This window comes from Nomascus leucogenys, chromosome 18, assembly GCF_006542625.1.
Source record: "Nomascus leucogenys isolate Asia chromosome 18, Asia_NLE_v1, whole genome shotgun sequence".
NCBI lineage: Eukaryota > Metazoa > Chordata > Mammalia > Primates > Hylobatidae > Nomascus > Nomascus leucogenys.
Window position 1 is genome coordinate 55,391,261 of NC_044398.1, and position 12,652 is coordinate 55,403,912.

The 12,652-nt window shown below is 39.0% G+C and overlaps 1 protein-coding gene across 1 annotated transcript in view; it reads right to left on the reverse strand.

Annotated features, from left to right (window-relative positions):
• The window catches only part of APBB1IP (amyloid beta precursor protein binding family B member 1 interacting protein), a 127,973-nt gene that overhangs the window by 19,922 nt on the left and 95,399 nt on the right, over nucleotides 1-12,652 (reverse strand). Inside the window, exons 10-11 of the mRNA XM_003269376.3 lie at nucleotides 11,469-11,612; nucleotides 6,010-6,120 (exon numbers count right to left, since the gene is read on the reverse strand). Coding sequence (XP_003269424.1) covers nucleotides 6,010-6,120; nucleotides 11,469-11,612 — 255 coding nt within the window. The remainder of the gene's footprint in view (nucleotides 1-6,009; nucleotides 6,121-11,468; nucleotides 11,613-12,652) is intronic.

The window sequence follows — 12,652 nt, forward strand, 5'->3', positions numbered from 1 at the left end:
CTGAGGTCAGGAGTTCGACCTGACCATATTAGCCAGGCTGGTTTCACAAAACAAGCCTGGCTAACATGGTGAAACCCCATGTTTAATTTTTTAAAATACAAAAAATTAGCTGGGAGTGGTGGCACGATCCTGTAATCCCAGCTACTCGGGAGGCTGAGGCAGGAGAATTGCTTGAACCCGAGAGGCGGAGGTTGCAATGAGCTGAGATCATGCCATTGCACTCCAGCTTGGGCAACAAGAGTGAAACTGTTTCTCAAAAAAACAAAACAAAACAAAGCAAAACAAACAAATTGACAAAAAGAAAGACCCAAAACTGTGAATCTGCATAGCAAGGAAAACAATTAACAAAGTAAAGAGACAATCTACAGAATGAGAAAAAATATTTGCAAATTATACATTTGACTAAGGGTTAATAAGCAGAACTTATAAGGAACTCAGATAACTCACTAGCAAAAAACCCAAATAATTCAATTTTTAAAAAATGGATAAAAGACGTGAATAGATATTTCACCAAAGAAGACATACACATGGCCAATAGGAATTTAAAAAATGCTTAACATCACTAACCATCAAGGAAATGCAAATCAAAACTACAATGAGATTTTGCATCATCCCAGTTAGAATGGCTAAGATAAAAGGACAAAAAATAGCAAATGCTGACAAGGAGGATGCGGAAAAACAAGAACTCTTATGCACCTTTGGCAGAAATGTAAATTAGTCTAGCCATTACGGAAAACAGTTTGGAGGTGCCTCAAAAAACTGAAAATACATCTACCATATGATCCAGTATTTCCACTGTTGGGTATATATACAAAGGAAATGAAATCAGTATGTCAAAGAGACACCTGCCCTCTCATGTTTATTGCAGCACTGTTCACAATAGCTAAGATACGGAATCAACCTAAATGCCCATCGGTGGATGAATAAAGAAAATACAAAACTATTTAGATTCCACTCATATGTGTAATTAAAAAAAAAATGACCTCATAGGAGTTGAGAGTAGAATAGTGGTTACCAGAGACCAGAGAGAATGGGGAGAGAGGTTTGTCAACGAGTACAGTGTTATAGTTAGGAGGAATAAGTTCTGGTACTCTACTGCAAGGCAGGGTGACTATAGCTAACAATAATGCATTGTATATTTCAAATAGCTAGAAGAGGGGATTTCATGATAAATGTTTGTGCTAATTACCATGATTTGATCATTACCCAATGTTTACATATATCAAAACATCACATTGTGCGTCATAATGTACAATTACTATGTGTCAATTAAAAAATAAATGAATGAATATAAAGAAAAAAAGAAAAGCAAATTTCTGGGCCCAGCCCCAGACTTACTAAATAAAAAACCCTGGGGGCCTAGCAATCTGTGTCTTAACAATCTAAATGGTTCTGATGCATACCAAAGTTTGAGAACCGCTGGTTAATAAAGAGATTTATTTAATACTAGAAGGCAATAATAACTATCACTTACTAAGTGCTGATATGTTTCTGGACATTGCACTAATGATTTTGTAGGCATATCATATTTAATTCTCAAAAGAAGGGCTGGACGCTCTCATCTCTTGAAGATGTGCAGTGAGGCTTAGTATCTTAATAGTGACCCAGTTACTAGGTGACAGGGCCAGGACTCAGACGTCAGTCTTTCTGACAGCACCTCTCATGAACAACCATAGTCATCAAGCTCATACTGAAGAATAAACTTTAGCCTGGACTTACCAGGCCATGAAATCATGCAATCTTTTTTTTTTTTTCTTTGAGACAAAGTCTCACTCTGCCGCCCAGGCTGGAGTGCAGTGGCGTGATCTCAGCTCACTGCAACCTCCACCTCCCGGGTTCAGGTGATTCTTGTACCTCAGCCTCCTGAGTAACTAGGATTACAGGTGCGTGCCACCACGCCCAGCTAATTTTTGTATTTTTAGTACAGATGGAGTTTCACTATTTTGGCCAGGCTGGTCTCAAACTCCTGACCTCAGGTGATCCATCCGCCTTGGCCTCCCGAAGTGCTGGGATTACAGGCGTGAGCCACCGCACCTGGCCTAAATCTCTTAACATGCCTCCCTGTATCCTTAATCCCTCTTGCAATCTACACACACATTCTTTGCATTTTGGAAATTGGCTCACCCTAATAAAGAATAGCAAGAGTTTTTATTTTTTTAAAACAGCAGACAAAAAGGGAAATAAGTGACCACAACGTTCATAAACAAATTAGGTTCTCCAAACCTCAACAGTTACCCTTTTACTCAGCAAATTAATAAGAATTCTCAATATTTTGGGAGGGAACTGAGAAGCATGCTTAAGAACAAAATGAGCAGGGTGATTGCACATGAGGAAATTGGCTTTAGAACAGAACTGATCATCATCCTGAGAAAAAAGGAAATACACATTCTGCAAGGGTTGCTCATGACTCTTGCTCCCAGATCCATCAGTCCTGCTGGTTTCTCCACCTCTGAGCCCCCTCTTTCCTTTGGGGAGATACTCAACTCTCTCTTGTAGACCCAGACCTTGGATAGTAGGAATTTTTAGAAATTCTAGTTCAATACTCTGGGACTTAAGATTTCTATTTTTGGTGTAATCTCAGGATAACCTCATGTTCTAGGTCAGACAGTTCAAGTCCTGCCAATTGTAGGTCCTAGTCCCAAACTGGTGTGTCAGTTTGAGAAACTGAGTCCCTCCCCTGTTCACTGTTTCTAAATCCCCATGCTGGGAAACTCTTGTCAGAGACCTTGTCTTTTTCTTGACAGACATCCCTGCTTTGGCTTCTGGACCCCAGCCCTGGGATTTTGGCTCCTGCTTCCTTCTGCTAGACTTTCATCCTGTCCGCCCACTCTGAAGGCCATTTCATCACCAGCTAAGCCATGACTACTGATGGTTAGAGTGAGGATACATTCTAACACTCAGTAGAAAACTTGACCATGCTTAGGAAAAATGAAGATTCCTAGGCTCCATCGTTACCTAACCCTAACCCTAGATTCCATCATTATTTTGATTTAGTGGGCCTAGGGCCTGGGAACCTGCATTTGTAATGAGTCTCCAGTGACTCTGACTCAGCCAGTTTACCGACCGGTGTTTCAGAAACTTTCTCCAAAACCTTCTCCTGATTTAAGAAGTGTGGACAAGGCTTTGGCGATGAAGTGTGTTGGAATGCTCCATTTTGGTAATTTATCAGGGTCTTAGGATTCCAAACATGGGAAGATGTGGCTCAAGGGCAGGAGGGAGGGGCAGGGTAGTGGGCGATGCTTCATGTCCAGTTCTCTGGGGGCCTGAGAAACTGTCTGAGACAATGGCCTGTGAGCCGCACTGCCTGAGTTCTCATTCTGACTTGGCCACGTCCTGGCTGGGGAGTCTGTCTGCACACATACCACATCTATAAAGAAAATGCGATATAAGTGCTTGCCATTATTCTTATTTTTCCTATATCAGGAACAGACAAGGAGGGGCGAGGACCAGAAGCAGGCAGGGCATGCTCCTCATCTCTCTTCCTTCTGACCAAACAGACCTCCCTCACCTCAGGGCTTTCCACTTCCCATTCTTATTCCTGGAGGGCTCGTACTGCAGGTAATTCTTGCTCCCTCACTTCATTCACATCTTTTGTCAAATGTCACTTCCTAGAGAGCCTTTCTGTGAACACCCCATCCAAAGCAGCCCTGGCCCCAGTCCTACTTCATATTGCTCCTTGTTACTACTTGACATTGCATTGCATATTTTTTGTTCTTTGCCATTTTCCTCACGTTGAATGTAAACTCCATGAGGACAGGGATGGGATAAACTCCACTATTCCAGGTGATGGGAATGTGGCAGTAAACATAATAATGATAATAATAATCCTTGTCATTCAACAACAGTTGTCATTTAACACATTTTTTTCTTTTTCTTTTCTTTTCTTTCCTTTTTTTTTTTTGAGACAGAGTCTCTCTCTGTCACCCAGGTTGGAGTGCAGTGGTGCGATCTCGGCTCACTGCAACCTCCGCCTCCCGGGTTCAAGTGATTCTCCTGCCTCAAGCCTCCCAAGTAGCTGGAACTACAGGCTCACACCACCAAGCCCAGCTACTTTTTGTATTTTTAGTAGAGACAGGGTTTCACCATGTTGGCCAGGCTGGTCTAGAATCTTTGGCCTCAAGTAATCCATCCGCCTCAGCCTCCCACATTGCTGGGATTACAGGTGTGAGCCACCGTGCCTGGCTGTCATTCAACAAATATTAAATGAATAAATGAATGAGTGAATGAATGGATCCAGCCTTCTCCTTGCCTTCAGTGCTTTCACAGTCATTATTCTGGGGCTCTTCTGTCTAGGGCAGGTTTCTTGACAGCAGCATTGTTGACACTGGGGGCCAGAGAAGTCTTTGGTGTGGGGGTTTTCTTGTGTACTGCAAGGTATTTAGCAGCATACCTGGCCTACTAGATGTCAGTAGTCCCTGCTCCATGCCCCAAGCTATGGCAATCAAAAATGTCTTTAGGGTTGGCCAAATGACCCTTGGAGGCAAAACGCCTGGTTGAGAACTACTGAGGGAGTATCAGGCTGACTGAGCTAGTATAGTAGTTTTTATAATTAATATTATCTGTAAATAATTAAAAGTGGATGCTTAGGAATTAAAAAAAAGGCTAGGACATCTGAATGAAAGCCACTGAATATCCTGAGCCCTTGATAAAGCCAAGAATTTCAGCCAATTATTATTTGATGATTACAATAAGTGATTGTAATTGTTCAGGGAGTCAAAATTGCTAAATATGATTGAATTCACCTGGTTATTGTATTTGACTAAAAAGAAACACAGACAAAAACTTACCAAAGTCCTCAATCCAGAGTTCTGTAGGCATACAGAAAGACCCATAACACATCACATGTGTGGTTGTAATAACCCATCTCCTGATCAGACTGATCTGAGATTCTAATTTTAAAAAATGTAAATCGGCCAGGAGTGGTGGCTCATGCCTGCAACCCCAGCACTTTGGGATGCCAAGGTAGGTGGATTGCCTGAGCCCAGGAGTTTGAGACTGGCCTGGATAATACAGTAAAGCCCTGTCTCAACTAAAAATACAAAAATAAAGTACAAAAATTAGCTGGTGTGGTGGTGTGCACCTCTAGTCCCAGATACTTGAGAGGCTAAGGCAGGAGGATTGCTTGAGCCTGGGAGGCTGAGGCTGCAGTGGGCCATGACTGCACCACTGCACTCCACCCTGGGAGACATAGTGAGACTCTGCCTCAAAAAATGTAAACCATACCTAACATTTGATAATACATATTGCCTTTTGACAATATACACCTTAAGTTTCATGACCCAGTAATTAAAACAACTTTTTTTTTGCTGTTTTCTATAAGTTGTCTAAGAAATCTTGCAAATTTCTAATGTCTAAAATTTTCTTATGGTGGAATGAGCCCAATAAATAAAGAACTGAAAACTTTTTTTAGTCTTATTGATAACATTATAAATTAATTTGTTTCAAATGTGGAACTTTCGGCAGGGTGCCGGTGGCTCACGCCTGTAATCCCAGCACTTTGGGAGGCCGAGGTGGGCGGATCACGAGGTCAAGAGATGGAGACCAGCCCGGCCAACACTGTGAAACCCCGTCTCTACTAAAAATACAAAAATTAGCTGGGTGTGGTGGCGTGCACCTGTAGTCCCAGCTACTCAGGAGGCTGAGGCAGGAGAATTGCTTGAACCCAGGAGGCGGAGGTTGCAGTGAGCCGAGATTGCACCACTGCACTCCAGCCTGGGCGACAGTGCGAGACTCTGTCTCAAAAAAAAAAAAAAAAAAAAATGTGGAACTTTCATTTTCAGAAGTGAAGAAATCCACAGACAGAGTTACCTTCAAGTTTTAGGTTCAGTTAGGAGGGTTTGGGGAAAATGCCCCAAATTGATAGAAATGTTTCCCTCATTCCTATTTTGGTTAAACAATTCCTTATTGTTACACATGTGGCTAACTATATAACATTTAACATTTTCTTCCTTGAAAAAAAGTTAACTCAAATTGCTTATAAATCTAAATGAATGACTTCTTATAACATACCTTTAAAACAAAGCAATAGTCAGTGGGCGCTTTATATTTCATTTTATGCTGAGTCCCATAGTAAATGTTGACATTTTCAAACTGTATAAAACACGCCAGATCTCGAGATGTCTGAAAGACATGAAAAAAAATAAAACTTCAACTGAGATGACAGTTAACAATTCTCCAGAATTGTCCTTCATAGAACAACTAAGGATTATATTTTAGTATAGAAAATATTGACTTTTAGGTAATTTATATAAACACCTGCCATGTATAGTTTTTCTCAAAGGCAAGTCTGAAAGGTTGGAATGGAAACTGATATGGCCAAATTGGGGGACAATTTAGTAAGATCTATGCATAAATCTTTCCCAATATGAAAGATATTGAATGTTCCCAACACAAGGAAATGATAAATGTTTGAGATGATGGATGTGCTAATTACCTTGATCTGATCACCATACATTATATGTATCAAAACATCACTATGTACGTTATGCATTTGTACAATTATTATTATTTGTCAATCAAAAATAAAATTAAATTTTAAAAAGAGTGCAGCCCAGGAAAATCGGTGCCACTGACCCAGAAACGGAGTGAAAGATTGTACTCCTGTTCTAATGCCTGTCTGGGGACTCCCAGAGTCAGGATGGACTGTCCTTGAGATGTCATTATCGATGCAGTTGAGACAAGGTGACCGCTTAGCCAGAAATCTCATTTTGACTTTTGCCATTCTAAGTCCGTGATGGATTTTGTGATTGAGCGTTAAAAAAAAAAAAAAAAGTCCCTCTCAGGACAAACAATGAGAGATAAACTTATGCTCAGTAAATTAGCACACACTTCATGCACTTCCTCCTGAGGAAACGGATTTCTTTCACAAGTTCTCTTTACTGCAGGCAGTGTTGCCATGGAAACAGAGACCTCTCCTCCATGGATAACAGGCACTGTGAAGACTGCAGCCTGTAATCTACATATTTGGTTACACTTCAATTACAAATGTGTTCCATTATTTTTTTCTTTCGCCTTCTATATTTCTTTACTAGTTAATGAATAAAGAGTAGATGGCAGAACTATTTACACCTTAGTGCACAATTATTTCTTTACATATGCTTGTATTCTTTTCTTATAAGATATTTCCTTCTGGATGTTCAAAGTTCACATTTTTAAGTTACAAACGAATGCATATTAGTCACAATTAAAAAATATAAATAATAAAATGCACATCTTCCTTCACCACCCCTTTTTCTTATTTTGTTCTTTTCTCCAAAGGTACCATAGTTAATAGTTTGGTAGTATTCTATTCTGTTCTATTTCATGACGTTGCCCAGGCTGTTCTTGAATTCCTGAGCTCAAGCGATCCACCTTCCTTGGCCTTCCAAAGTGTTGGGATTAGAGGTGTGAGCCACCGTCCCCTGACTTCTTTTTCTTAACATTGCATCTGGGAGTCTTTCTATATCAAGACATGAATTAATATATGACATTCATTTTATGACTGCAGAGAATTCTACTGTACGGGTGTAACGATTTATTTAACTATTCTACTACAGATGATTAGAAGTTATTTCAATATTTAGCTATTACAAAAAATACTGTGCATATGAGCTTGTATTTCTGTGAGATAGATTTGTCAAGCATGGAGTTGCTATTTGAAAGGATTTTTACTCCCTTTTACATGTACATAGATTTTGCTAAATTGTCCCCTAGTTTGGCCATATGAGTTTCTATTCCAAGCTCCCAGGCATGAGTGTCCCTTTTTCTTACCCACTTCCACCAAAATTTGGATATTGTCTTTATTGTTTATTTTATCAATCTCATGTTTAATTTTCATTTCCCTGATTACTAGTGAGATGGAGCAACTTTTAGTTATGCGGTGGTTACCGGTACTTCTTTTTCTGTAAATTTTCCCTTTAAAAGCTTTGCCATTTTTCTGTATGTTTATCTTTTTCTTATTGATTTGTTGAAATCTTTATATTTTATGGATATTCATACTTGTTTATACATGTTGCAAATGTACTGTCTCACTGTAGTCAGTCTTTCACTTCTTGTTTGTTATCTTTGGCCATAAGGTATTAAAAATAACTTTATAAGGTCAAATCTGTCCATTTTTTCCGTTATAATTTTGAGTTTTTATTCTTGCTTAGGAAAGCTTTCTGCAGCTCAAAATTATAAAAACATTAACCTATATTTTCTTTTTTCCTTCCTTCCTTCCTTCCTTCCTTCCTTCCTTCCTTCCTTCCTTCCTTCCTTCCTTCCCTCCCTCCCTCCCTTTCTTCCTTCCTTCTCTCTCTCTTTCTTTCTTTCTTTTTTTTTTTTCAGGATCTCATTCTGTCACTTCAGCTGGAGTGCAGTGGCACGAACACGGCTCACTGAAATCTTGACCTCCCAGGCTCAAGTGATCCCCCCCATCAGCCTCCCAAGTAGCTGGGACTACAGGCGTGTGCCACCATCCCCACTAATTTTTTTATTGTTTTTGTACAGACAGGGTCTCCCTATGTTACTTAGGCTGGTCTTGAACTCTTGGGCTCAAGCTATCCTCCCACTTGGGCCTCCCAGAGTGCTGGGATTACAGGCATGAGCCACTGCACCCAGCCAGCCTCTATTTTCTTCTAGGATTTTACAATATTTTTCTCTAAAGATATTTTAATCAATCAAGAATTTAGTTTGGTACATGGAATGAGGTAGGAAATTATATTTCTAAATGGATATACAGTTATTTCAGTGCTATTTGTTGAATACCACATTCTTTCTCCACTGCTGTGATATAAATTCTAACTTTAACTTCTCTTATATTAGATGGCTGTCTGTCGACCTGTTTGTCTCTAGCTGTGTTGTTTTTATCTAATGTTTTGGCACGGCAGGAGGTCTACCTTGATGTTCTTCACAATTCTGGGAAGGTCTATTTTGGAAAAGTGTCTTTTTTCCATGAACTTTAGAATCAGTCTGTGAATTTCAAGTAAATAAAATCCTACTGATATTTTTCTTAAAATTACATTAAATTTATAGAAAACTGGGAAGAATTAATAACTTTTCTTTTAGCAACATGGTGCCTTTCTTTTCTTTTTCTTTTATTTTCTTTGAGATGGAATCTCACTCTGTCGCCCAGGCTGCAGTGCAGTGGCATGATCTTGGCTCACTGCAACCTCTGCCTGCCGGGTTCAAGCAATTGTTCTGCCTCAGCCTCCTGAGTAGCTGGGATTACAGGCGCCCACCACCACGCCTGGCTAATTTTTGCATTTTTAGTAGAGACGGGGTTTCATCGTATTGGCCAGGCTGGTCTCAAACTCCTGACCTCGTGATTCGCCCGCCTCGGCCTCCCAAAGTGCTGGGATTACAGGCGTGAGCCACCACGCCTGGCCTGCAACATGATACCTTTCTATTGATTCAGTTCTACTTCATTTCTCTTAATACATTTTATATTTTATGCCATATGGATCTGGAACATTTCTTGTTAAGTTTATTGTTAGGTATTTTGCATTTTTTGTTTCTAGTCTGCATGGATTCTTTTGCATTATGGTTTGCATTATATATATTGTCTGTGTAAAGAAAAACTTTCTTAGTTAATACATTTATTTGGTTCTAACAGTTTTTCAGTTGAGGGTCTCATATTGCTGGATAAACAACACTGTGAAAAATCAGTCTTTGCCTCTTCTTTTATATTGGTTATACTTATTATTCTTTTCTTTAATATACTAGTTAGTTCCTCAACCCAGTGTTAATGGTAACAGTGAGAGAAGGTATTCTTGTCCAACTCTGCTGTAAACACTTTTGTTTTTTTTTTTGAGACATAGTCTTGCTCTTTCACCCAGGCTGGAGTGCAGTGGCGTGATCTCAGGCTACTGCAGCCTCCACCTCCCAAGTTCAAGTGATTCTCGTGCCTCACCCTCCCCAGTAGCTGGGATTACAAATGTGTACCGCCACACCCAGCTAATTTTTGTATTTTTAGTAGAGATATGGTTTCACCATGTTGGCCAGGCTGGTCTAGAACTCCTGGTCTCAAGTGATTCACCTTGCCTCAGCCTCCCAAAGTGCTGGGACTACAGGCATGAACCACCACACCTGGCCAAATGTAAACACTTAATTCTCATCACAGAGTATATTGTTTGTTGTATGTTTATTTATATGCACCGTTTATATTCAAATGCCTAAGACATAAACATTTTGAAAACAAATTATTTGTGGGTCAGTTGTGAGGTGCCCAGTGTGGGACTGGAATGAGATGGCAGAGATGGGAAAGCATCAGATCTAAGGGCAGGAAAAGAGTGGAAGAGGCTAAGGAGAACATTAGCTGTCCTGGACCAAGAGTTAGCCATAATGCCCCTCCTGCCTTCCGACAGAGACAGGAGTCTTCTTACTGGAGGTAGCAGACCTGGATGTTCACCATAACTTCATTGGCTTGGAAGTGTGGGTTAAGCTTTATCAGAGGTCAATTCCTGCATTGCAATGCATGAATATACCATTGGTGGTGCCCTGCATTTGGAAGGGAAGGCAAAATGCTTCTGCATACCCAAGATACAGATTAGACATGTATTAATGGTGAACAAAAGATGGAAATGTCCTAATACTCTAAGAAAGGTCTTAGAGAGAGCTGATGGTCAGAATAAGAGTTAAAATTACATTTCAAGGAATAATTTATTACATACTCATAAATTTGAGGCAATAATCCTAAATCACCAAGTAAAAGTTAAATGGTGTCTAAAATACCCTGTTAAATTAGGCAGGGAAATTCAGAGTACACCTCAGAGAACGATTTTAAAATATTCAGAGTCTAAGGGCTAAAATCTCAAGGAAAATCTCGTCAAGAGCTGGGTGCGGTGACTCATGCCTGTAATACCAGCACTTTGAAAGTCTGAGTAAGGCGGGCGGATTGTTTGAGCTCAGGAGTTCAAGACCAGCCTAAGCAATATGGTGAAGCCCCACCTCTACAAAAAATATGAAACATTAGCTGGGCATGGTGGCATGCGCCTATAGTCCCAGCTACTTGGGGGGGCTGAGGTGGGAGGATGGCTTGAGCCTGGGAGGTGGAGGTTGCAGTTAGTCAAGATCATGCCACTATACCCCAGCCTGTGGATTAGAGTGAGACTCTATCTCAAAAGAAAAAAAAAAAAAAAGAAAATCTTATCAAGGCTTCCAATACCTCTATGATTCCAGATAAAAGAAATTTAACTATAATGACTGTAGAACAACAGGGGTAAAAAGTCCTTGGAAATAGACAGGTAAAGTAACAAAATAATCTCTAGAAAAGTGCTTTTGCCATCGTTTTTGAAACCTGACTTTAAAATAGATAAAATACTTTTACCTTCAAGAGAGCTACGGAAAATCTCAAAAAGATTTCAGTAATACTGTCCTATTTGTATACATGTTGCAGGATTATGGAATCTGCAGCAACAGAGAATGTATTTAACTTGCCACTTAAGGATTTCTTTAGTTTCATTCTCATGAAATGCTTTATTGCTAAGTGCTTTTTTTTTGTTTTTTCTGACCTTAGTCTTTCCTTTGGGTACATAATAAATTCCAGAAGCCCGTAAAAGAAAATAGCGCCTTTTCCAGGATTTCTTTCCATCTTCTTTCAAATAAAGAGTTCCTTCCAGTTCTGGTACAATGATAGATGTTCCACAGAAACTTTCCTGAAATTGAGATTCCGACGACATAAGACACACACGAAAGACAAAGCACGCATTTTTATTCGCATTTAAACAAACTTGCAAATTAGCTTTTAAACTAAAAGTCAATTTTGTGTACAACTCTGATCGAATGCATATGTTTATGTTACATGCTGTTTGCCAGAAGAGAGGAAGAATAACACATTGATCAAGAATCCTGGCTCCTGAGTTAGGCCTCAAGGCCTCTTCACCACTTAGCTCTGTGACTGTGGGCCATTCAACCTCAGTCCACTTACTTGTCAAAATGGAATAATAATAGCCCAACTTCATAAGGTAGGTTGTGAGTAGTCTTGGCATATTGTAAAAGCAAGCATTTAATAAAAGCAATTAATGTTATTATAAAATGGAAGACAGAATAATTATTACTTTCCTGATAAGTAAAAAAGTTACTATTTCTTTGCTGGTAAATAGAACAATTATTATCTCTAATTCTACACATAAAATTGGAGAGGATAGTTAATGGGTACAAAAAATAGAAAGAATGAATAAGACCTACTATTTGAAAACAAAGCAGGGTGACTATAATCAATAATAACTTAATTGTACATTTAAAATAACTAAAAGTGTAATTGGATTCTTTGTAATACAAAGGATAAATGCTTGAGAGGATGGATACCCAATTCTCCCTGATGTGATTATGTCACATTGCATGCCTATATCAAAATATATCAGGTACCCCATAAATACATACATACTATGCACCCACAAAAATTAAAAATAAAATGAATAAAAATAAATAAGTTAATATTTTATTCTTGGGATAATTTTCTTTTCAAAGAAGGAAGAAGGCAGTTATTAATACATCAGTATCAGAAAAGAATAACAAAGTACATCTTCTAGATGTAGATTTTTAAATCTCAAAACTTGCATAGAAATATAGAATTCTTAATAAATTTTGTTTTAAAAATCAATAGAATAAAATTATATATTATTCTATTTTGCAATTCAAATAGTCAAACTTATTTTTTGCTTTCTTTTTATAACTCTCAACATCCTCTCATTTA